Source organism: Heterodontus francisci, chromosome 17 (assembly GCF_036365525.1).
Source record: "Heterodontus francisci isolate sHetFra1 chromosome 17, sHetFra1.hap1, whole genome shotgun sequence".
In the NCBI taxonomy this organism is placed as follows: domain Eukaryota; kingdom Metazoa; phylum Chordata; class Chondrichthyes; order Heterodontiformes; family Heterodontidae; genus Heterodontus; species Heterodontus francisci.
The window spans coordinates 80,827,381-80,855,178 of NC_090387.1; the positions used below are offsets into that span (position 1 = coordinate 80,827,381).

Below are 27,798 nucleotides of genomic sequence, written 5' to 3' on the forward strand. Positions count from 1 at the left end.
ATCCATGTCCATTATGAGCCTGTAAACCATGTCTATTATGTGTCTGTGATCCATGTCCATTACGTGTCTGTGATCCATGTCCATTATGAGTCTGTGAACCATGTGTATTATGTGTCTGTGATCCATGTCCATTCTGAGTCAGTGAACGAGGTCCATTATGGGTCGTTGATGCATGTCCATTATGTGTCTGTGTGCCATGTCCATTCTGAGTCTGTGAACCATGTCCATTATGTGTCTGTGATCCATGTCTATTATGTGTCTGTGAACCATGTCTATTATGTGTCTGTGAACCATGTCCATTATGTGTCTGTGAACCATGTCCATTATTTGTCTGTGAACCATGTCCATTATGTGTCAATGAACCATGTCCATTATTTGTCAGTGATCCATATCCATTATGAGTCTGTGAAGGAGGTCCATTATGGGTCTGTGATGCATGTCCCTTATGTGTCTGTGAGCCATATCCATTCTGAGTCTGTGCACCATGTCCATTATGAGTCTGTGAACAATGTCCATTGTGAGTCTGTGAACCAGGTCTATTATCTGTCTGTGAACCATGTCCATTATGAGTCTGTGAACCATGTCCATTATGTGTCTGTGAACCATTTCCATTATGAGTCTGTGAACCATGTCCATGATGAGTCTGTGAATCATGTCCATTATGTGTCTCTGATCCATGTCCATTAAGAGTGTGTGAAACATGTCCATGACGTGTCTGTGATCCATGTCCATTGTGAGTCTGTGAACCTTGTCCATTATGTGTCTGTGTACCATGTCTATTATGTGTCTGTGAACCATGTCTATTATGTGTCTGTGAACCATGTCCATTATGTGTCTGTGATCCATGTCCATTATTAATCTGTGAACCATGTCCATTATTTGCCAGTGATCCATGTCCATTGTAGGTCTGTGAACCATGTCCATTATGTGGCTGTAAGGCATGTCCATTATTTGTCTGTGAACCATTTCCATTATGTGTCTGTGATCCATGTCCATTATTAATCTGTGAACCATGTCCATTATTTGCCAGTGATCCATGTCCATTGTAGGTCTGTGAACCATGTCCATTAGGTGGCTGTAAGGCATGTCCATTATTTGTCTGTGAACCATGCCTATTATGTGTCTGTGAGCCATGTCCATTCTGAGTCTGTGAACCATGTCCATTATTTGTCAGTGATCCATGTCCATTGTAGGTCTGTGAACCATGTCCATTATGTGGCTGTCAGGCATGTCCATTATTTGTCTTTGAACCACGTCCATTATGAGTCTTTGAACGATGTTCTTTATGTGCCTGTGATCGATGTCCATCCTGAGCATGTGTACCATGTCCCTGATGTGTCTGTGAACCATGTCCATTCTGAGTATGTGAACCACGTCCATTATGTGTCTGTGAAAGATGTCAATTATGAGTCTGTGAACCATATCCATTGTGAGTTTCTGAAACAATGTCCATTATGAGTCTGTGAACCATGTCCATAATTTGTCTGTGATCCATGTCTATTATGAGTCTGTGAACCATGTCTATTATGTGTCTGTGAACCAAGTCCATTATGAGTCTGTGAACCATGTCTATTATGTGTCTGTGAACCATGTCCATTATGTGTCTGTGATCCATGTCCATTATTAATCAGTGATCGATGTCCATTATGAGTCTGTGAACCATGTGCATTATGTGTCTGTGATCCATGTCCATTCTGAGTCAGTGAACGAGGTCCATTATGGGTCGTTGATGCATGTCCATTTTGTGTCTGTGTGCCATGTCCATTCTGAGTCTGTGAACCATGTCCATTATGTGTCTGTGAACCATGTCTATTATGTGTCTGTGATCCATGTCCATTATGTGTCTGTGAACCATGTCCATTATTTGTCTGTGAACCATGTCCATTATGTGTCAATGAACCATGTCCATTATTTGTCAGTGATCCATATCCATTATGAGTCTGTGAAGGAGGTCCATTATGGGTCTGTGATGCATGTCCATGATGTGTCTGTGAGCCATGTCCATTCTGAGTCTGTGCACCATGTCCATTATGAGTCTGTGAACAATGTCCATTGTGAGTCTGTGAACCAGGTCTATTATCTGTCTGTGAACCATGTCCATTATGAGTCTGTGAACCATGTCCATTATGTGTCTGTGAACCATTTCCATTATGAGTCTGTGAACCATGTCCATGATGAGTCTGTGAATCATGTCCATTATGTGTCTGTGATCCATGTCCATGACGTGTCTGTGATCCATGTCCATTGTGAGTCTGTGAACCTTGTCCATTATGTGTCTGTGTACCATGTCTATTATGAGTCTGTGAACCATGTCCATTTTTTGTCAGTGATCCATGTCCATTCTGAGTCTGTGAAATATATCCATTATGTGTCTGTGAACCATGTCCATTATGTCGCTGTGAACCATGTCCATGATTTGTCTGTGATCCATGTCAATTCTGAGTCTGTGTGCCATGTCCAATATGTGTCTGTTTACCATGTCCAATATGTGACAGTTAACCATGTGCATTTTTTGTCAGCGATCCTTTCTGAGTCTGTGAACCATGTCCATTATGTGTCTGTGAACCATGTCCATTATGTGTCTGTGATCCATGTCCATTATTAATCTGTGAACCATGTCCATTATTTGCCAGTGATCCATGTCCATTGTAGTTCTGTGAACCATGTCCATTATGTGGCTGTAAGGCATGTCCATTATTTGTCTGTGAGCCATGTCCATTCTGAGTCTGTGAACCATGTCCATTATTTGTCAGTGATCCATGTCCATTGTAGGTCTGTGAACCATGTCCATTATGTGGCTACAAGGCATGTCCATTATTTGTCTTTGAACCACGTCCATTCTGAGTCTTTGAACGATGTTCTTAATGTGCCTGTGATCGATGTCCATCCTGAGCATGTATACCATGTCCCTTATGTGTCTGTGATCAATGTCCATGCAGAGTCTGTGAACCATGTCCATGATGAGTCTGTGAATCATGTCCATTATGTGTCTCTGATCCATGTCCATTAAGAGTGTGTGAAACAAGTCCATGACGTGTCTGTGATCCATGTCCATTGTGAGTCTGTGAACCTTGTCCATTATGTGTCTGTGTACCATGTCTATTATGAGTCTGTGAATCATGTCCATTTTTTGACAGTGATCCATGTCCATTCTGAGTCTGTGTGCCATGTCCAATATGTGTCTGTTCACCATGTCCAATATGTGACTGTTAACCATGTGCATTTTTTGTCAGCGATCCTTTCTGAGTCTGTGAACCATGTCCATTATGTGTCTGTGAACCATGTCCATTATTTGTCAGTGATCCATGTCCATTATGTGTCTGTGAACCATGTCCATTATTTGTCAGTGAACCATGTCCATTATTTGTCAGTGATCCATGTCCATTATGTGTCTGTGAACCATGTCCATTATTTGTCAGTGATCCATGTCCATTGTAGGTCTGTGAACCATGTCCATTATGTGGCTGTCAGGCATGTCCATTATTTGTCTTTGAACCACGTCCATTATGAGTCTTTGAACGATGTTCTTTATGTGCCTGTGATCGATGTCCATCCTGAGCATGTGTACCATGTCCCTTATGTGTCTTGAACCATGTCCATTCTGAGTATGTGAACCACGTCCATTATGTGTCTGTGATTCATGTCCATTATGTGTCTGTGAAAGATCTCAATTATGAGTCTGTGAACCATATCCATTGTGAGTTTCTGAACCATGTCCATTATGAGTCTGTGAACCATGTCCATAATTTGTCTGTGATCCATGTCTATTATGTGTCTGTGAACCAAGTCCATTATGAGTCTGTGAACCATGTCCATTATTTGTCAGTGATCCATGTCCATTATGAGTCTGTCAACCATGTGTATTATGTGTCTGTGATCCATGTCCATTCTGAGTCAGTGAACGAGGTCCATTATGGGTCGTTGATGCATGTCCATTATGTGTCTGTGTGCCATGTCCATTCTGAGTCTGTGAACCATGTCCATTATTTGTCAGTGATCCATGTCCATTGTAGGTCTGTGAACCATGTCCATTATGTGGCTGCAAGGCATGTCCATTATTTGTCTTTGAACCACGTCCATTATGAGTCTTTGAACGATGTTCTTAATGTGCCTGTGATCGATGTCCATCCTGAGCATGTGTACCATGTCCCTTATGTGTCTGTGAACCATGTCCATTCTGAGTATGTGAACCATGTCCATTATATGTCTGTGATTCATGTCCATTATGTGTCTGTGAAAGATCTCAATTATGAGTCTGTGAACCATATCCATTGTGAGTTTCTGAACCATGTCCATTACTTGTCTGTGGACCATGTCCATTATGTGTCTGTGAAACATGTCCATAATTTGTCTGTGATCCATGTCTTTTATGAGTCTGTGAACCATGTCTATTATGTGTCTGTGAACCATGTCCATTATGAGTCTGTGAACCATGTCCATTATTTGTCAGTGATACATGTCCATTATGAGTCTGTGAACCATGTCTATTATTTGTCTGTGAACGATGTCCATTATGTGTCTGTGATCCATGTCCATTATTAGTCAGTGATCCATGTCCATTATGAGTCTGTGAACCATGTGTATTATGTGTCTGTAATCCATGTCCATTCTGAGTCAGTGAACGAGGTCCATTATGGGTCGTTGATCCATGTCTATTATGTGTCTGTGAACCAAGTCCATTATGAGTCTGTGAACCATGTCCATTATTTGTCAGTGATCCATGTCCATTATGAGTCTGTCAACCATGTGTATTATGTGTCTGTGATCCATGTCCATTCTGAGTCAGTGAACGAGGTCCATTATGGGTCGTTGATGCATGTCCATTATGTGTCTGTGTGCCATGTCCATTCTGAGTCTGTGAACCATGTCCATTATTTGTCAGTGATCCATGTCCATTGTAGGTCTGTGAACCATGTCCATTATGTGGCTGCAAGGCATGTCCATTATTTGTCTTTGAACCACGTCCATTATGAGTCTTTGAACGATGTTCTTAATGTGCCTGTGATCGATGTCCATCCTGAGCATGTGTACCATGTCCCTTATGTGTCTGTGAACCATGTCCATTCTGAGTATGTGAACCATGTCCATTATATGTCTGTGATTCATGTCCATTATGTGTCTGTGAAAGATCTCAATTATGAGTCTGTGAACCATATCCATTGTGAGTTTCTGAACCATGTCCATTACTTGTCTGTGGACCATGTCCATTATGTGTCTGTGAAACATGTCCATAATTTGTCTGTGATCCATGTCTTTTATGAGTCTGTGAACCATGTCTATTATGTGTCTGTGAACCATGTCCATTATGAGTCTGTGAACCATGTCCATTATTTGTCAGTGATACATGTCCATTATGAGTCTGTGAACCATGTCTATTATTTGTCTGTGAACGATGTCCATTATGTGTCTGTGATCCATGTCCATTATTAGTCAGTGATCCATGTCCATTATGAGTCTGTGAACCATGTGTATTATGTGTCTGTAATCCATGTCCATTCTGAGTCAGTGAACGAGGTCCATTATGGGTCGTTGATGCATGTCCATTATGTGTCTGTGTGCCATGTCCATTCTGAGTCTGTGAACCATGTCCATTATGTGTCTGTGAAACATGTCCATTATGTGTCTGTGAACCATGTCCATTATGTGTCTGTGAACCGTGTCCATTATTTGTCTGTGAACCATGTCCATCATGTGTCAATGAACCATGTCCATTATTTGTCAGTGATCCATATCCATTAGGAGTCTGTGAAGGAGGTCCATTATGGGTCTGTGATGCATGTCCATGATGTGTCTGTGAGCCATGTCCATTATGAGTCTGTGAACAATGTCCATTGTGAGTCTGTGAACCAGGTCGATTATCTGTCTGTGAACCATGTCCATTATGAGTCTGTGAACCATGTCCATTATGTGTCTGTGAACAATGTCCATTGTGAGTCTGTGAACCAGGTCTATTATCTGTCTGTGAACCATGTCCATTATGAGTCTGTGAACCATGTCCATTATGTGTCTGTGAACCATTTCCATTATGAGTCTGTGAACAATGTCCATTGTGAGTCTGTCAACCAGGTCTATTATCTGTCTGTGAACCATGTCCATTATGTGTCTGTGAACCATTTCCATTATGAGTCTGAGAACCATGTCCATTATGTGTCTGTGATCAATGTCCATGCAGAGTCTGTGAACCATGTCCATGATGAGTCTGTGAATCATGTCCATGATGTGTCACTGATCCATGTCCATTAAGAGTGTGTGAAACATGTCCATTTTTTGTCTGTGATCCATGTCCATTGTGAGTATGTGAACCTTCTCCATTATGTGTCTGTGTACCATGTCTATTATGAGTCTGTGAACCATGTCCATTTTTTGTCAGTGATCCATGTCCATTCTGAGTCTGAGTGCCATGTCCAATATGTGTCTGTTAACCATGTCCAATATGTGACTGTTAACCATGTGCATTTTTTGTCAGCGATCCTTTCTGAGTCTGTCAACCATGTCCATTATGTGTCTGTGAACCATGTCCATTATTTGTCAGTGATCCATGTCCATTCTGATTCTGTGAACCATGTCCATTAGGTGTCTGTGAAGCATGTCCATTATGTGTCTGTGAAACATATCCATAATTTGTCAGTGATCCATGTCCATTCAGAGTCTGTGAACCATGTCTATTATGTGTCTGTGAACCATGTCCATTATGTGTCTGTGATCCATGTCCATTATTAGTCAGTGATCCATGTCCATTATGTGTCTGTGAACCATCTGTATTATGTGTCTGTGATCCTTGTCCATTCTGAGTCAGTGAACGAGGTCCATTATGGGTCGTTGATGCATGTCCATTATGTGTCTGTGTGCCATGTCCATTCTGAGTCTGTGAACCATGTCCATTATGTGTCTGTGATCCATGTCCATTATGTGTCTGTGAACCATGTCTATTATGTGTATGTGAACCATGTCCATTATGTGTCAATGAACCATGTCCATTATTTGTCAGTGATCCATATCCATTATGAGTCTGTGAAGGAGGTCCATTATGGGTCTGTGATGCATGTCCATGATGTGTCTGTGAGCCATGTCCATTCTGAGTCTGTTCACCATGTCCATTATGAGTCTGTGAACAATGTCCATTGTGAGTCTGTGAACCAGGTCTATTATCTGTCTGTGAACCATGTCCATTATGAGTCTGTGAATCATGTCCATTATGTGTCTCTGATCCATGTCCATTAAGAGTGTGTGAAACATGTCCATGACGCGTCTGTGATCCATGTCCATTGTGAGTCTGTGAACCTTGTCCATTATGTGTCTGTGTACCATGTCTATTATGAGTCTGTGAACCATGTCCATTTTTTGTCAGTGATCCGTGTCCATTCTGAGTCTGTGAACTATATCCATTATGTGTCTGTGAACCATGTCCATTATGTCGCTGTGAACCATGTCCATGATTTGTCTGTGATCCATGTCAATTCTGAGTCTGTGTGCCATGTCCAATATGTGTCTGTTAACCATGTCCAATATGTGACAGTTAACCATGTGCATTTTTTGTCAGCGATCCTTTCTGAGTCTGTGAACCATGTCCATTATGTGTCTGTGAACCATGTCCATTATGTGTCTGTGAACCATGTCCATTATGTGTCTGTGATCCATGTCCATTATTAATCTGTGAACCATGTCCATTATTTGCCAGTGATCCATGTCCATTGTAGGTCTGTGAACCATGTCCATTATGTGGCTGTAAGGCATGTCCATTATTTGTCTGTGAACCATGTCTATTATGTGTCTGTGAGCCATGTCCATTCTGAGTCTGTGAACCATGTCCATTATTTGTCAGTGATGCATGTCCATTGTAGGTCTGTGAACCATGTCCATTATGTGGCTGCAAGGCATGTCCATTATTTGTCTTTGAACCACGTCCATTCTGAGTCTTTGAACGATGTTCTTAATGTGCCTGTGATCGATGTCCATCCTGAGCATGTGTACCATGTCCTTTATGAGTCTGTGAACCATGTCCATTCTGAGTATGTGAACCATGTCCATTATGTGTCTGTGATCAATGTCCATTATGTGTCTCTGATCCATGTCCATTAAGATTGTGTGAAACAAGTCCATGACGTGTCTGTGATCCATGTCCATTGTGAGTCTGTGAACCTTGTCCATTATGTGTCTGTGTACCATGTCTATTATGAGTCTGTGAACCATGTCCATTTTTTGACAGTGATCCATGTCCATTCTGAGTCTGTGTGCCATGTCCAATATGTGTCTGTTCACCATGTCCAATATGTGACTGTTAACCATGTGCATTTTTTGTCAGCGATCCTTTCTGAGTCTGTCAACCATGTCCATTATGTGTCTGTGAACCATGTCCATTATTTGTCAGTGATCCATGTCCATTCTGATTCTGTGAACCATGTCCATTATGTGTCTGTGAAGCATGTCCATTATGTGTCTGTGAAACATATCCATAATTTGTCAGTGATCCATGTCCATTCAGAGTCAGTGAACCATGTCTATTATGTGTCTGTGAACCATGTCCATTATGTGTCTGTGATCCATGTCCATTATTAATCTGTGAACCATGTCCATTATTTGCCAGTGATCCATGTCCATTGTCGGTCTGTGAACCATGTCCATTATGTGGCTGTAAGGCATGTCCATTATTTGTCTGTGAACCATGTCCATAATGTGTCTGTGATCCATGTCCATTATTAATCTGTGAACCATGTCCATTATTTGCCAGTGATCCATGTCCATTGTAGGTCTGTGAACCATGTCCATTATGTGGCTGTAAGGCATGTCCATTATTTGTCTGTGAACCATGTCTATTATGTGTCTGTGAGCCATGTCCATTCTGAGTCTGTGAACCATGTCCATTATTTGTCAGTGATCCATGTCCATTGTAGGTCTGTGAACCATGTCCATTATGTGGCTGCAAGGCATGTCCATTATTTGTCTTTGAACCACGTCCATTATGAGTCTTTGAACGATGTTCTTAATGTGCCTGTGATCGATGTCCATCCTGAGCATGTGTACCATGTCCCTTATGTGTCTGTGAACCATGTCCATTCTGAGTATGTGAACCATGTCCATTATATGTCTGTGATTCATGTCCATTATGTGTCTGTGAAAGATCTCAATTATGAGTCTGTGAACCAGGTCTATTATCTGTCTGTGAACCATGTCCATTATGAGTCTGTGAACCATGTCCATTATGTGTCTGTGAACCATTTCCATTATGAGTCTGTGAACAATGTCCATTGTGAGTCTGTGAACCAGGTCTATTATCTGTCTGTGAACCATGTCCATTATGTGTCTGTGAACCATTTCCATTATGAGTCTGAGAACCATGTCCATTATGTGTCTGTGATCAATGTCCATGCAGAGTCTGTGAACCATGTCCATGATGAGTCTGTGAATCATGTCCATTATGTGTCACTGATCCATGTCCATTAAGAGTGTGTGAAACATGTCCATTTTTTGTCTGTGATCCATGTCCATTGTGAGTATGTGAACCTTCTCCATTATGTGTCTGTGTACCATGTCTATTATGAGTCTGTGAACCATGTCCATTTTTTGTCAGTGATCCATGTCCATTCTGAGTCTGTGTGCCATGTCCAATATGTGTCTGTTAACCATGTCCAATATGTGACTGTTAACCATGTGCATTTTTTGTCAGCGATCCTTTCTGAGTCTGTCAACCATGTCCATTATGTGTCTGTGAACCATGTCCATTATTTGTCAGTGATCCATGTCCATTCTGATTCTGTGAACCATGTCCATTAGGTGTCTGTGAAGCATGTCCATTATGTGTCTGTGAAACATATCCATAATTTGTCAGTGATCCATGTCCATTCAGAGTCTGTGAACCATGTCTATTATGTGTCTGTGAACCATCTGTATTATGTGTCTGTGATCCTTGTCCATTCTGAGTCAGTGAACGAGGTCCATTATGGGTCGTTGATGCATGTCCATTATGTGTCTGTGTGCCATGTCCATTCTGAGTCTGTGAACCATGTCCATTATGTGTCTGTGATCCATGTCCATTATGTGTCTGTGAACCATGTCTATTATGTGTATGTGAACCATGTCCATTATGTGTCAATGAACCATGTCCATTATTTGTCAGTGATCCATATCCATTATGAGTCTGTGAAGGAGGTCCATTATGGGTCTGTGATGCATGTCCATGATGTGTCTGTGAGCCATGTCCATTCTGAGTCTGTTCACCATGTCCATTATGAGTCTGTGAACAATGTCCATTGTGAGTCTGTGAACCAGGTCTATTATCTGTCTGTGAACCATGTCCATTATGAGTCTGTGAATCATGTCCATTATGTGTCTCTGATCCATGTCCATTAAGAGTGTGTGAAACATGTCCATGACGCGTCTGTGATCCATGTCCATTGTGAGTCTGTGAACCTTGTCCATTATGTGTCTGTGTACCATGTCTATTATGAGTCTGTGAACCATGTCCATTTTTTGTCAGTGATCCATGTCCATTCTGAGTCTGTGAACTATATCCATTATGTGTCTGTGAACCATGTCCATTATGTCGCTGTGAACCATGTCCATGATTTGTCTGTGATCCATGTCAATTCTGAGTCTGTGTGCCATGTCCAATATGTGTCTGTTAACCATGTCCAATATGTGACAGTTAACCATGTGCATTTTTTGTCAGCGATCCTTTCTGAGTCTGTGAACCATGTCCATTATGTGTCTGTGAACCATGTCCATTATGTGTCTGTGAACCATGTCCATTATGTGTCTGTGATCCATGTCCATTATTAATCTGTGAACCATGTCCATTATTTGCCAGTGATCCATGTCCATTGTAGGTCTGTGAACCATGTCCATTATGTGGCTGTAAGGCATGTCCATTATTTGTCTGTGAACCATGTCTATTATGTGTCTGTGAGCCATGTCCATTCTGAGTCTGTGAACCATGTCCATTATTTGTCAGTGATGCATGTCCATTGTAGGTCTGTGAACCATGTCCATTATGTGGCTGCAAGGCATGTCCATTATTTGTCTTTGAACCACGTCCATTCTGAGTCTTTGAACGATGTTCTTAATGTGCCTGTGATCGATGTCCATCCTGAGCATGTGTACCATGTCCTTTATGTGTCTGTGAACCATGTCCATTCTGAGTATGTGAACCATGTCCATTAAGTGTCTGTGATCAATGTCCATTATGTGTCTCTGATCCATGTCCATTAAGATTGTGTGAAACAAGTCCATGACGTGTCTGTGATCCATGTCCATTGTGAGTCTGTGAACCTTGTCCATTATGTGTCTGTGTACCATGTCTATTATGAGTCTGTGAACCATGTCCATTTTTTGACAGTGATCCATGTCCATTCTGAGTCCGTGTGCCATGTCCCATATGTGTCTGTTCACCATGTCCAATATGTGACTGTTAACCATGTGCATTTTTTGTCAGCGATCCTTTCTGAGTCTGTCAACCATGTCCATTATGTGTCTGTGAACCATGTCCATTATTTGTCAGTGATCCATGTCCATTCTGATTCTGTGAACCATGTCCATTAGGTGTCTGTGAAGCATGTCCATTATGTGTCTGTGAAACATATCCATAATTTGTCAGTGATCCATGTCCATTCAGAGTCAGTGAACCATGTCTATTATGTGTCTGTGAACCATGTCCATTATGTGTCTGTGATCCATGTCCATTATTAATCTGTGAACCATGTCCATTATTTGCCAGTGATCCATGTCCATTGTCGGTCTGTGAACCATGTCCATTATGTGGCTGTAAGGCATGTCCATTATTTGTCTGTGAACCATGTCCATAATGTGTCTGTGATCCATGTCCATTATTAATCTGTGAACCATGTCCATTATTTGCCAGTGATCCATGTCCATTGTAGGTCTGTGAACAATGTCCATTATGTGGCTGTAAGGCATGTCCATTATTTGTCTGTGAACCATGTCTATTATGTGTCTGTGAGCCATGTCCATTCTGAGTCTGTGAACCATGTCCATTATTTGTCAGTGATCCATGTCCATTGTAGGTCTGTGAACCATGTCCATTATGTGGCTGCAAGGCATGTCCATTATTTGTCTTTGAACCACGTCCATTATGAGTCTTTGAACGATGTTCTTAATGTGCCTGTGATCGATGTCCATCCTGAGCATGTGTACCATGTCCCTTATGTGTCTGTGATCCATGTCCATTCTGAGTATGTGAACCATGTCCATTATATGTCTGTGATTCATGTCCATTATGTGTCTGTGAAAGATCTCAATTATGAGTCTGTGAACCATATCCATTGTGAGTTTCTGAACCATGTCCATTACTTGTCTGTGGACCATGTCCATTATGTGTCTGTGAAACATGTCCATAATTTGTCTGTGATCCATGTCTTTTATGAGTCTGTGAACCATGTCTATTATGTGTCTGTGAACCATGTCCATTATGAGTCTGTGAACCATGTCCATTATTTGTCAGTGATACATGTCCATTATGAGTCTGTGAACCATGTCTATTATGTGTCTGTGAACGATGTCCATTATGTGTCTGTGATCCATGTCCATTATTAGTCAGTGATCCATGTCCATTATGAGTCTGTGAACCATGTGTATTATGTGTCTGTAATCCATGTCCATTCTGAGTCAGTGAACGAGGTCCATTATGGGTCGTTGATGCATGTCCATTATGTGTCTGTGTGCCATGTCCATTCTGAGTCTGTGAACCATGTCCATTATGTGTCTGTGAAACATGTCCATTATGTGTCTGTGAACCATGTCCATTATGTGTCTGTGAACCGTGTCCATTATTTGTCTGTGAACCATGTCCATTATGTGTCAATGAACCATGTCCATTATTTGTCAGTGATCCATATCCATTAGGAGTCTGTGAACGAGGTCCATTATGGGTCTGTGATGCATGTCCATGATGTGTCTGTGAGCCATGTCCATTATGAGTCTGTGAACAATGTCCATTGTGAGTCTGTGAACCAGGTCGATTATCTGTCTGTGAACCATGTCCATTATGAGTCTGTGAACCATGTCCATTATGTGTCTGTGAACAATGTCCATTGTGAGTCTGTGAACCAGGTCTATTATCTGTCTGTGAACCATGTCCATTATGAGTCTGTGAACCATGTCCATTATGTGTCTGTGAACCATTTCCATTATGAGTCTGTGAACAATGTCCATTGTGAGTCTGTGAACCAGGTCTATTATCTGTCTGTGAACCATGTCCATTATGTGTCTGTGAACCATTTCCATTATGAGTCTGAGAACCATGTCCATTATGTGTCTGTGATCAATGTCCATGCAGAGTCTGTGAACCATGTCCATGATGAGTCTGTGAATCATGTCCATGATGTGTCACTGATCCATGTCCATTAAGAGTGTGTGAAACATGTCCATTTTTTGTCTGTGATCCATGTCCATTGTGAGTATGTGAACCTTCTCCATTATGTGTCTGTGTACCATGTCTATTATGAGTCTGTGAACCATGTCCATTTTTTGTCAGTGATCCATGTCCATTCTGAGTCTGTGTGCCATGTCCAATATGTGTCTGTTAACCATGTCCAATATGTGACTGTTAACCATGTGCATTTTCTGTCAGCGATCCTTTCTGAGTCTGTCAACCATGTCCATTAGGTGTCTGTGAACCATGTCCATTATTTGTCAGTGATCCATGTCCATTCTGATTCTGTGAACCATGTCCATTAGGTGTCTGTGAAGCATGTCCATGATGTGTCTGTGAAACATATCCATAATTTGTCAGTGATCCATGTCCATTCAGAGTCTGTGAACCATGCCTATTATGTGTCTGTGAACCATGTCCATTATGTGTCTGTGATCCTTGTCCATTATTTGTCTGTGATCCATGTCCATTATTAATCTGTGAACCATGTCCATTATTTGCCAGTGATCCATGTCCATTGTATGTCTGTGAACCATGTCCATTATGTGGCTGTAAGGCATGTCCATTATTTGTCTGTGAAACATGTCTATTATGTGTCTGTGAGCCATGTCCATTCTGAGTCTGTGAACCATGTCCATTATTTGTCAGTGATCCATGTCCATTGTAGGTCTGTGAACCATGTCCATTATGTGGCTGTAAGGCATGTCCATTATTTGTCTTTGAACCACGTCCATTATGAGTCTTTGAACGATGTTGTTAATGTGCCTGTGATCGATGTCCATCCTGAGCTTTTGTACCATGTCCCTTATGTGTCTTTGAACCATCTCCATTCTGAGTATGTGAACCATGTCAATTATGAGTCTGTGAACCATATCCATTGTGAGTTTCTGAACCATGTCCATTACTTGTCTGTGGACCATGTCCATTATGTGTCTGTGAAACATGTCCATAATTTGTCTGTGATCCATGTCTATTATGAGTCTGTGAACCATGTCTATTATTTGTCAGTGATACATGTCCATTATGAGTCTGTGAACCATGTCTATTATGTGTCTGTGAACCATGTCCATTATGTGTCTGTGAACCATGTCCATTATTTGTCAGTGATACATGTCCATTATGAGTCTGTGAACCATGTCTATTATGTGTCTGTGAACCATGTCCATTATGTGTCTGTGATCCATGTCCATTATTAGTCAGTGATCCATGTCCATTATGAGTCTGTGAAACATGTGTATTATGTGTCTGTGATCCATGTCCATTCTGAGTCAGTGAACGAGGTCCATTATTTGTCCGTGAACCATGTCCATGATGTGTCAATGAACCATGTCCATTATTTGTCAGTGATCCATATCCATTATGAGTCTGTGAACGAGGTCCATTATGGGTCTGTGATGCATGTCCATGATGTGTCTGTGAGCCATGTCCATTCTGAGTCTATGCACCATGTCCTTTATGAGTCTGTGAACAATGTCCATTGTGAGTCTGTGAACCAGGTCTATTATCTGTCTGTGAACCATGTCCATTATGAGTCTGTGCACCATTTCCATTATGAGTCTGTGAACCATGTCCATTATGTGTCTGTGAACCATGTCCATTATGTGTCTGTGGACCATGTCCATTATGTGTCTGTGAACCATGTCCATTATTAGTCAGTGAACTGTCCATTATGGGTCGTTGATGCATGTCCATTGTGAGTCTGTGAACCATGTCCAGTATGAGTCTGTGAACTGTCCATTATGAGTCTGTGAAACATTTCCATTATGAGTCTGTGAACCACGTCCATTATGTGTCTGTGAAAGATGTCAATTATGAGTATGTGAAACATATCCATTCTGAGTTTGTGAACCATGTCCATTACTTGTCTGTGATCCATGTCCATTGTGAGTATGTGAGCGATGTCCATTGTGTGTCTGTAAAGCATGTCCATTACTTGTCTGTGATCCATGTCCATTATTAATCTGTGAACAATGTCCATTATGTGTCTGTGAACCATGTCCATTATGTGTCTGTGATCCATGTCCATTATTAATCTGTGAACCATGTCCATTATTTGTCAGTGATCCATGTCCATTGTAGGTCTGTGAACCATGTCCATTATGTGGCTGTAAGGCATGTCCATTATTTGTCTGTGAACCATGTCTATTATGTGTCTGTGAGCCATGTCCATTCCGAGTCTGTGAAACATGTCCATTATTTGTCAGTGATCCATGTCCATTGTAGGTCTGTGAACCATGTCCATTATTTGTCAGTGATACATGTCCATTATGAGTCTGTGAACCATGTCTTTTATGTGTCTGTGAACCATGTCCATTATGTGTCTGTGATCCATGTCCATTGTGAGTATGTGAGCGATGTCCATTGTGAGTATGTGAACCATGTCCATTACTTGTCTGTGATCCATGTCCATTGCGAGTATGTGAGCGATGTCCATTGTGAGTATGTGAACCATGTCCATTACTTGTCTGTGATCCATGTCCATTGTGAGTATGTGAGCGATGTCCATTGTGAGTATGTGAACCATGTCCATTACTTGTCTGTGATCCATGTCCATTGTGAGTATGTGAGCGATGTCCATTGTGTGTCTGTAAAGCATGTCCATTATGTGTCTGTGATCCATGTCCATTATTAGTCAGTGATCCATGTCCATTATGTGTCTGTGAACCATGTGTATTATGTGTCTGTGATCCTTGTCCATTCTGAGTCAGTGAACGTGGTCCATTATGGGTTTTTGATGCATGTCCATTATGTGTCTGTGTGCCATGTCCATTCTGAGTCTGTGAACCATGTCCATTATGTGTCTGTGATCCATGTCCATTATTAGTCAGTGATCCATGTCCATTATGTGTCTGTGAACCATGTGTATTATGTGTCTGTGATCCATGTCCATTATTAGTCAGTGATCCATGTCCATTATGTGTCTGTGAACCATGTGTATTATGTGTCTGTGATCCTTGTCCATTCTGAGTCAGTGAACGTGGTCCATTATGGGTTTTTGATGCATGTCCATTATGTGTCTGTGAGCCATGTCCAATCTGAGTCTGTGAACCATGTCCATTATGTGTCTGTGATCCATGTCCATTATTAGTCAGTGATCCATGTCCATTATGTGTCTGTGAACCATGTGTATTATGTGTCTGTGATCCTTGTCCATTCTGAGTCAGTGAACGTGGTCCATTATGGGTTTTTGATGCATGTCCATTATGTGTCTGTGTGCCATGTCCATTCTGAGTCTGTGAACCATGTCCATTATGTGTCTGTGAACCATGTCCATTATGTGTCTGTGATCCTTGTCCATTCTGAGTCAGTGAACGAGGTCCATTATGGGTCGTTGATGCATGTCCATTATGTGTCTGTGTGCCATGTCCATTCTGAGTCTGTGAACCATGTCCATTATGTGTCTGTGAACCATGTCCATTATGTGTCTGTGAACCATGTCCATTATTTGTCTGTGAACCATGTCCATTATGTGTCAATGAAGCATGTCCATTATTTGTCTGTGATCCATGTCCATTGTGAGTATGTGAGCGATGTCCATTGTGTGTCTGTAAAGCATGTCCATTATTTGTCTGTGATCCATGTCCATTATTAGTCAGTGATCCATGTCCATTATGAGTCTGTGAACCATGTGTATTATGTGTCTGTGATCCATGTCCATTCTGGGTCAGTGAACGAGGTCCATTATGGGTCGTTGATGCATGTCCATTATGAGTCTGTGATCCATGTCCATTCTGAGTCTGTGAACCTTGTCCATTATGTGTCTATGAACCATGTCCATTATGTCACTGTGAACCATGTCCATGATTTGTCAGTGATCTATGTCAATTCTGAGTCTGTGTGCCATGTCCAATATGTGTCTGTTAACCCTGTCCAATATGTGACTGTTAACCATGTGCATTTTTTGTCAGCGATCCTTTCTGAGTCTGTCAACCATGTCCATTATGTGTCTGTGAACCATGTCCATTCTGAGTCTGTGAACCATGTCCATTAGGTGTCTGTGAAGCATGTCCATTCCGTGTCTGTGAAACATATCCATAATTTGTCAGTGAACCATGTCCATTATGTGTCTGTGAACCATGTCCATTATTAATCTGTGACCCATGTCCATTCTGAGTCTGTGAACCATGTCCATTATTTGTCAGTGATCCATGTCCATTCAGAGTCTGTGAACCATGTCTATTATGTGTCTGTGAACCATGTCCATTATGTGTCTGTGAACCATGTCCATTATGTGTCTGTGATCCATGTCCATTATTTGTCAGTGATCCATGTCCATTGTAGGTCTGTGAACCATGTCCATTATGTGTCTGGAAGGCATGTCCATTACCTGTCTGTGAACCATGTCCATTATGTGGCTGTAAGGCATGTCCATTATTTGTCTTTAAACCACGTCCATTATCAGTCTTTGAACGATGTTCTTCATGTGCCTGTGATCCATGTCCATCCTGAGCATGTGTACCATGTCCCTTCTGTGTCTGTGAACCCTGTCCATTCTGAGCATGTGAACCATGTCCATTATGTGTCTGTGAACGAGGTCCATTATGGGTCTGTGATGCATGTCCATTATGTGTCAGTGATCCATGTCCATTCTGAGTCTGTGAACCATGTCCATTATGTGTCTGTGAACCATGTCCATTATGTGTCTGTGAACGAGGTCCATTATGGGTCTGTGATGCATGTCCATTATGTGTCTGTGATTCATGTCCATTCTGAGTCTGTGAACCATGTCCATTATGTGTCTGTGAACCATGTCCATTATGTGTCTGTGAACCATGTCCATTATGTGTCTGTGTGCCATGTCCATTCTGAGTCTGTGAACCATGTCCATTATGTGTCTGTGATCCATGTCCATTATTAGTCAGTGATCCATGTCCATTATGTGTCTGTGAACCATGTGTATTATGTGTCTGTGATCCATGTCCATTATTAGTCAGTGATCCATGTCCATTATGTGTCTGTGAACCATGTGTATTATGTGTCTGTGATCCTTGTCCATTCTGAGTCAGTGAACGTGGTCCATTATGGGTTTTTGATGCATGTCCATTATGTGTCTGTGAGCCATGTCCAATCTGAGTCTGTGAACCATGTCCATTATGTGTCTGTGATCCATGTCCATTATTAGTCAGTGATCCATGTCCATTATGTGTCTGTGAACCATGTGTATTATGTGTCTGTGATCCTTGTCCATTCTGAGTCAGTGAACGTGGTCCATTATGGGTTTTTGATGCATGTCCATTATGTGTCTGTGTGCCATGTCCATTCTGAGTCTGTGAACCATGTCCATTATGTGTCTGTGAACCATGTCCATTATGTGTCTGTGATCCTTGTCCATTCTGAGTCAGTGAACGAGGTCCATTATGGGTCGTTGATGCATGTCCATTATGTGTCTGTGTGCCATGTCCATTCTGAGTCTGTGAACCATGTCCATTATGTGTCTGTGAACCATGTCCATTATGTGTCTGTGAACCATGTCCATTATTTGTCTGTGAACCATGTCCATTATGTGTCAATGAAGCATGTCCATTATTTGTCTGTGATCCATGTCCATTGTGAGTATGTGAGCGATGTCCATTGTGTGTCTGTAAAGCATGTCCATTATTTGTCTGTGATCCATGTCCATTATTAGTCAGTGATCCATGTCCATTATGAGTCTGTGAACCATGTGTATTATGTGTCTGTGATCCATGTCCATTCTGGGTCAGTGAACGAGGTCCATTATGGGTCGTTGATGCATGTCCATTATGAGTCTGTGATCCATGTCCATTCTGAGTCTGTGAACCTTGTCCATTATGTGTCTATGAACCATGTCCATTATGTCACTGTGAACCATGTCCATGATTTGTCAGTGATCTATGTCAATTCTGAGTCTGTGTGCCATGTCCAATATGTGTCTGTTAACCCTGTCCAATATGTGACTGTTAACCATGTGCATTTTTTGTCAGCGATCCTTTCTGAGTCTGTCAACCATGTCCATTATGTGTCTGTGAACCATGTCCATTCTGAGTCTGTGAACCATGTCCATTAGGTGTCTGTGAAGCATGTCCATTCCGTGTCTGTGAAACATATCCATAATTTGTCAGTGAACCATGTCCATTATGTGTCTGTGAACCATGTCCATTATTAATCTGTGACCCATGTCCATTCTGAGTCTGTGAACCATGTCCATTATTTGTCAGTGATCCATGTCCATTCAGAGTCTGTGAACCATGTCTATTATGTGTCTGTGAACCATGTCCATTATGTGTCTGTGAACCATGTCCATTATGTGTCTGTGATCCATGTCCATTATTTGTCAGTGATCCATGTCCATTGTAGGTCTGTGAACCATGTCCATTATGTGTCTGGAAGGCATGTCCATTACCTGTCTGTGAACCATGTCCATTATGTGGCTGTAAGGCATGTCCATTATTTGTCTTTAAACCACGTCCATTATCAGTCTTTGAACGATGTTCTTCATGTGCCTGTGATCCATGTCCATCCTGAGCATGTGTACCATGTCCCTTCTGTGTCTGTGAACCCTGTCCATTCTGAGCATGTGAACCATGTCCATTATGTGTCTGTGAACGAGGTCCATTATGGGTCTGTGATGCATGTCCATTATGTGTCAGTGATCCATGTCCATTCTGAGTCTGTGAACCATGTCCATTATGTGTCTGTGAACCATGTCCATTATGTGTCTGTGAACGAGGTCCATTATGGGTCTGTGATGCATGTCCATTATGTGTCTGTGATTCATGTCCATTCTGAGTCTGTGAACCATGTCCATTATGTGTCTGTGAACCATGTCCATTATGTGTCTGTGAACCATGTCCATTATTGGTCAGTGAACTGTCCATTATGGGTCGATGATGCATGTCCATTATGAGTCTGTGATCCATGTCCATTATGTGTCTGTGATTCATGTCCATTCTGAGTCTGTGAACCATGTCCAATACTAGTGTGTGAACCATGTCCATTGTGAGTCTGTGAACCATGTCCATTTTTTGTCAGTGATCCATGTCCATTCTGAGTCTGTAAACCATATCCATTATGTGTCTGTGAACCATGTCCATCAGCTGTCAATGATCCATATCAATTCTGAGTCTGTGTGCCATGTCCATTATGTGTCTGTTAACGATGTCCATCAGTTATCAGTGATCCATATCAATTCTGAGTCTGTGAGCCATGTCCATTATGTTTCTGTGAACCATGTACATTATGTGTCTGTGAACCATGTCCATTGAGAGTCTGTGAACCATGTCTATTACTTGTCTGTGAACCAAGTCCATTGTGAGTCTGTGAACCATGTCCATGATGTGTCTGTGAACCATGTCCATGAGTTGTCAGTGATCCATGTCCATTATGACTCGATCAACCAAGTTCATTATGAGTCTGTGAACCATATCGATTTTGAATCTGTGAACCAAGTCCATTCTGAGTATGTGAACCGTGTCCATTGTGAGTCTGTGAACCATGTCCATTATCTGTGTGTGAAAGATGTCCATTATGAGTGTGTGAACCATGTCCATTTTGAGTCTGTGAACCATGTCCAATACTTGTGTGTGAACCATGTCCATTGTGAGTCTGTGAACCATGTCCATTATTTGGCTGTGATGCATGTCCATTATGTGTCTGTGAACCATGGCCATTATGTGTCTGTGATCCATGTCCATGCAGAGTCTGTGAACCATGTCCATGATGAGTCTGTGAATCATGTCCATTATTAGTCAGTGATCCATGTCCATTATTTGTCAGTGATCCATGTCCATTATGAGTCTGTGAACAATGTCCATGATGTGGCTGTAAGGCATATCCATTATTTGTCTTTCAACCATGTCCATTGTGTGTCTGTGATCAATGACCATTCAGAGTCTGTCAACCATGTCCATGATGAATCTGTGAATCATGTCCATTTCGTGTCTCTGATCCATGCCCATTATGACTCGATGAACCATGTCCATTATTTGACTGTGAACCATGTCCAGTATGAGTCTGTGAAACGTACATTATGAGTTTCTGAACCATGTCCATTATGGGTCTGTGAACCATGTCCATTATGTGGCTGTGATGCATGTCCATGCCAAGTCTGTGAACCATGTCCATGATGAGTCTGTGAATCATGTCCATTATGTGTCTCCGATCCATATCCATTATGTGTCTGTGATGCACATCCATTATGAGTCTTTGAAACTTGTCCATTCTGTGTCTGTGAACCATGTCCATTATGTGTCTGTGAACCATCTCCATGATGTGCCTGTGATCTATGTTCATTCTGAGTCTGTGAACCATGTCCATTGTGTGTCAGTGATCCATGTCCATTATGTGTCTGTGAACCATGTTCATGAGTTGTCAGTGATCCATGTCCATTATGAGTCTGTGAACCATGTCCATTATGTGTCTGTGAACCATGTCCATTATGAGTCTGTGAACCATGTCCATTATTTGTCAGTGATCCATGTCTATTATGTGTCTGCGGAGCATGTCCATTATGTGTCTGTGAACCATGTCCATTATTAGACAGTGATCCATGTCCATTGTGAGTCTGTGAATTATGTCCATTTCGTGTCTCTGATCCATGCCCATTATGACTCGATGAACCATGTCCATTATTTGTCTGTGAACCATGTCCAGTATGAGTCTGTGAAACGTACATTATGAGTTTCTGAACCATGTCCATTATGGGTCTGTGAACCATGTCCATTATGTGGCTGTGAATCATGTCCATTATGTGTCTCTGATCCATATCCATTATGTGTCTGTGATACACATCCATTATGAGTCTTTGAAACTTGTCCATTCTGTGTCTGTGAACCATGTCCATTATGTGTCTGTGAACCATCTCCATGATGTGCCTGTGATCTATGTTCATTCTGAGTCTGTGAACCATGTCCATTGTGTGTCAGTGATCCATGTCCATTATGTGTCTGTGAACCATGTTCATGAGTTGTCAGTGATCCATGTCCATTATGAGTCTGTGAACCATGTCCATTATGTGTCTGTGAACCATGTCCATTATGAGTCTGTGAACCATGTCCATTATTTGTCAGTGATCCATGTCTATTATGTGTCTGCGGAGCATGTCCATTATGTGTCTGTGAACCATGTCCATTATTAGACAGTGATCCATGTCCATTGTGAGTCTGTGAATTATGTCCATTATGTGTTTTTGAACCATGTCCATTATGTGTCTGTGATCCATGTCCATTCAGAGTCTGTGAACCATGTCCATGATGAGTCTGTGAATCATGTCCATTACGTGTCTCTGATCCATGTCCTTCGAGCGAGAATAAACAGAGTTGTTATCTCTGGGTTGTTGCCTGTGCCACGTGCTAGCAAAGCGAGGAATAGGGAGAGAGAGGAGTTGAACACGTGGCTGCAGGGATGGTGTAGGAGGGAGGGTTTTGGTTTCCTGGATAATTGGGGCTCTTTCTGGGGTAGGTGGGACATCTACAAACAGGATGGTCTTCACCTGAACCAGAGGAGTACCAATATCCTGGGGGGGAGATTTGCTGGTGCTCTTCGGGGGGGTTTAAACTAATTCAGCAGGGGGATGGGAACCTCAATTGTAGTTCCAGTGTACAGGATGTTGAGAGTAGTGAGGTCAGGGATAAGGTTACAAGGACGCAAGAGGGCACTGACAAGCAAGAACTTGGTTTAAAGTGTGTCTACTTCAACGCCAGGAGCATCCGGAATAAGGTGGGTGAGCTTGCAGCATGGGTTGGTACCTGGGATCTCAATGTTGTGGCCATTTCGGAGACATGGGTAGAGCAGGGACAGGAATGGATGTTGCAGGTTCCGGGATTTAGATGTTTCAGTCAGAACAGAGAAGATGGTAAAAGAGTGGGGTGGGGGGGGGGGTGGGGGGTGGCATTGTTAATCAAGGAGAGTATTACGGCGGCAGAAAGGACGTTTGAGGACTCGTCTACTGAGGTAATATGGGCCGAGATTAGAAACAGGAGAGGAGAGGTCACCCTGTTCGGAGTTTTCTATAGACCTCCGAATAGTTCCAGAGATGTAGAGGAAAGGATAACGAAGATGATTCTCGACAGGAGCGAGAGGAACAGGGTAGTTGTTATGGGGGACTTTAACTTTCCAAATATTGACTGGAAATACTATAGTTCGAGTACTTTAGATGGGTCAGTTTTTGTCCAGTGTGTGCAGGAGGGTTTTCTGACACAGTATGTAGACAGGCCAACCAGGGGCGATGCCACATTGGATTTGGTACTGGGTAATGAACCCGGCCAGGTGTTAGATTTAGATGTAGGTGAGCACTTTGGTGATAGTGATCACAATTCGGTTAGGTTTACCTTAGCGATGGGCAGGGACAGATATATACCGCAGGGCAAGAATTATAGCTGGGGGAAAGGAAATTATGATGCGATTAGGCAAGATTTAGGATGCGTAGGATGGGGAAGGAAACTGCAGGGGATGGGCACAATTGAAATGTGGAGCTTATTCAAGGAGCAGCTACTGCGTGTCCTTGATAAGTATGTACCTGTCAGGCAGGGAGGAAGTTGTCGAGCGAGGGAGCCGTGGTTTACTAAAGAAGTTGAAGCGCTTGTCAAGAGGAAGAAGAAGGCTTATGTTAGGATGAGACGTGAAGGCTCAGTTAGGGCGCTTGAGAGTTACAAGCTAGCCAGGAAGGATCTAAAGGGAGAGCTAAGAAGAGCAAGGAGAGGACACGAGAAGTCATTGGCGGATAGGATCAGGGAAAACCCTAAGGCTTTCCATAGGTATATCAGGAATAAAAGAATGACTAGAGTTAGATTAGGGCCAATCAAGGATAGTAGTGGGAAGTTGTGTGTGGAATCAGAGGAGATAGGGGAAGCGTTAAATGAATATTTTTCGTCAGTATTTACAGTAGAGAAAGAAAATGTTGTCGAGGAGAATACTGAAATTCAGACTACTAGGCTAAATGGGATGGAGGTTCACAAGGAGGAGGTGTTAGCAATTTTGGAAAGAGTGAAAATAGATAAGTCCCCTGGGCCAGATGGGATTTATCCTAGGATTCTCGGGGAAGCCAGGGAGGAGATTGCAGAGCCTTTGTCCTTGATCTTTATGTCGTCATTGTCGACAGGAATAGTGCCGCAAGACTGGACGATAGCAAATGTTGTCCCCTTGTTCAAGAAGGGGAGTAGAGACAGCCCTGGTAATTATAGACCTGTGAGCCTTCGGTTGTGGGTAAAATGTTGGAAAAGGTTGTAAGAGATAGGATTTATAATCATCTTGAAAAGAATAAGTTCATTAGCGATAGTCAGCACGGTTTTGTGAAGGGTAGGTCGTGCCTCACAAACCTTATTGAGTTTTTCGAGAAGGTGACCAAACAGGTGGATGAGGGTAAAGCCGTGGATGTGGTGTATATGGATTTCAGTAAGGCGTTTGATAAGGTTCCCCACGGTAGGCTATTGCAGAAAATACGGAAGAATGGGATTGAAGGTGATTTAGAGCTTTGGATCAGAAATTGGCTAGCTGAAAGAAGACAGAGGGTGGTGGTTGATGGCAAATGTTCATCCTGGAGTTTAGTTTCTAGTGGTGTACCGCAAGGATCTGTTTTGGGGCCACTGCTGTTTGTCATTTTTATAAATGACCTGGATGAGGGTGTAGAAGGGTGGGTTAGTAAATTTGCGGATGACACTATGGTCGGTGGAGTTGTGGATAGTGCCGAAGGATGTTGTAGGTTACAGAGGGACATAGATAGGCTGCAGAGCTGGGCTGAGAGATGTCAAATGGAGTTTAATGCGGAAAAGTGTGAGGTGATTCACTTTGGAAGGAGGAACAGGAATGCAGAGTACTGGGCTAATGGGAAGATTCTTGGTAGTGTAGATGAGCAGAGAGATCTTGGTGTCCAGGTACATAAATCCCTGAAAGTTGCCACCCAGGTTAATAGGGCTGTTAAGAAGGCATATGGTGTGTTAGCTTTTATTCGTAGGGGGATCGAGTTTCGGAGCCACGAGGTCATGCTGCAGCTGCACAAAACTCTGGTGCGGCCACACCTGGAGTATTGCGTGCAGTTCTGGTCACCGCATTATAGGAAGGATGTGGAAGCTTTGGAAAGGGTGCAGAGGAGATTTACTGGGATGTTGCCTGGTATGGAGGGAAGGTCTTACGAGGAAAGGCTGAGGGACTTGAGGTTGTTTTCGTTAGAGAGGAGGAGGAGAGGTGACTTAATAGAGACATATAAGATAGTCAGAGGGTTAGATAGGGTGGATAGTGAGAGTCTTTTTCCTCGGATGGTGATGGCAAACACGAGGGGACATAGCTTTAAGTTGAGGGGTGATAGATATAGGACAGATGTTAGAGGTAGTTTCTTTACTCAGAGAGTAGTAGGGGCGTGGAACGCCCTGCCTGCAACAGTAGTAGACTCGCCAACTTTAAGGGCATTTAAGTGGTCACTGGATAGACATATGGATGAAAATGGAATAGTGCAGGTCAGATGGTTTCACAGGTAGGCGCAACATCGAGGGCCGAAGGGCCTGTACTGCGCTGCAATGTCCTATGTTCTATATGTCCATTCTGACACTATGAACAATGTCCATTCTGTCTGTGATCCATGTGCATTCGGAGTCTGCGAACCATGTCTATTATTTGTCTGTGAACCATGTACATTAAGTGTCTGTGAACCATGCCCATTATTTGTCCTTGATCCATGTCCATTATGAGTCTGTGAACCATGTCTATTTTGTGTCTGTGAACCATGTAGATTATGTGTCTGTGAAAGATGTCCATTATGTGCCTGTGATCCAACTCCATTCTGAGTCTGTGAACCATGTCCATTGTGAGTCTGTGAACCATGTCCATTATGTGTCTGTGAACCATGTCCATTATGTGCCTGTGATCCAACTCCATTCTGAGTCTGTGAACCATGTCCATTATGTGTCTGTGAACCATGTCCATTATTTGTCAGTGATCCATGTCCATTATGAGTCTGTGAACCATGTCCATTTTGTGTCTGTGAACCATGTAGATTATGTGTCTGTGAACCATGTCCATTATTTGCCATTGATCCATGTCCATTCTGAGTTTGTGAACCATGTCCAGAATGTGTATGTGAACCATGTCCATTTTGAGTCTGTGAACCATGTCCATTGTGAGTCTGTGAACCATGTCCATTACGTGGCTGTGAAAGATGTCCATTATGAGTCTGTGAACCATGTCCATTTTGAGTCTGTGAACCATGTCCAATACTTGTCTGTGAACCATGTCCATTGTGAGTCTGTGAACCATGTCCATTATGTGGCTGTGCTGCATGTCCATTATGTGTCAATGAACCATTTCCATTATGTTTCTGTGAACCATGTCCATTATGTGACTGTGAAGCACGTCCATTATGTGTCTGTGAACCGTGTCCATTATGAGTCTGTGAACCATGTCCATGATGTTTCTGTGAACCATGTCCGTTATGAATCTGTGAACCATGTCCATTATGTTACTGTGAACCACGTCCATTATGTGTCTGTGAACCGTGTCCATTATGAGTCTGTGAACCATGTCCATGATGTTTCTGTGAACCATGTCCGTTATGAATCTGTGAACCATGTCCATTATGTTACTGTGAACCACGTCCATTATGTGTCTGTGAACCGTGTCCATTATGTGTCTGTGAACCGTGTCCTTGATGAGTCTGTGAACCATGTCCAATACTTGTCTGTGAACCATGTCCATTGTGAGTCTGTGAACCATGTCCATTATGTGGCTGTGAACCATGTCCATTATGAGTCTGTGAACCATGTCCATGCAGAGACTGTGAACCATGTCCATGATGCCTCTGTGAATCATGTCCATTATGTCTCTCTGATCCATGTCCATTATGAGTCTGTGAAGCTTTTCCATTATGTGTCTGTGATCCATGTCCGTTCTGAGTCTGTGAACCATGTCCATTATGTGTCTGTGAACCATGTCCATTATGTATCTGTGAACCATGTCCATTCTGAGTCTGTGAACCATGTACATTGTGAGTCTGTGAACCAGGTCCATTATCTGTCTGTGAACCACGTCCATTATGAGTCTGTGAGCCATGTCCATTATGTTTCTGTGAACCATGTCCATTATGAGTCTGTGAACCATGTCCATTATTTGTCTTGATCCATGTCCATTATGAGTCTGTCAACCATGTCCATTATGTGGCTGTCAGGCATGTCCATTATGTGTCTTTGAACCATGTCCATGAGTTGTCAGTGATCCATGTCTATTCAGAGTCTGTGAACCATGTCCATGATGAGTCTGTGAATCATGTCCATTATGTGTATCTGATCCATGTCCATTATGACTCAATGAACCAAGTTCATTATGCTTCTGTGAACCATATCGATTCTGAGTCTGTGAACCATGTCCCTTATCTGTATGTGAAAAATGTCCATTATTTGGCTGTGATGCATGTCCATTATGTGTCTTTGAACCATGTCCATTATGTGTCTTTGAACCATGTCCATTATGTG

General features: G+C 42.3%; 1 protein-coding gene across 1 annotated transcript in view; it reads right to left on the reverse strand.

Annotated features, from left to right (window-relative positions):
• Nucleotides 1–27,798, reverse strand: part of LOC137378608 (filaggrin-2-like) — a 74,588-nt gene that overhangs the window by 16,492 nt on the left and 30,298 nt on the right. Inside the window, exon 7 of the mRNA XM_068048906.1 lies at nucleotides 26,361–26,768. Within this exon, the coding sequence (XP_067905007.1) occupies nucleotides 26,361–26,768 (408 nt within the window). The remainder of the gene's footprint in view (nucleotides 1–26,360; nucleotides 26,769–27,798) is intronic.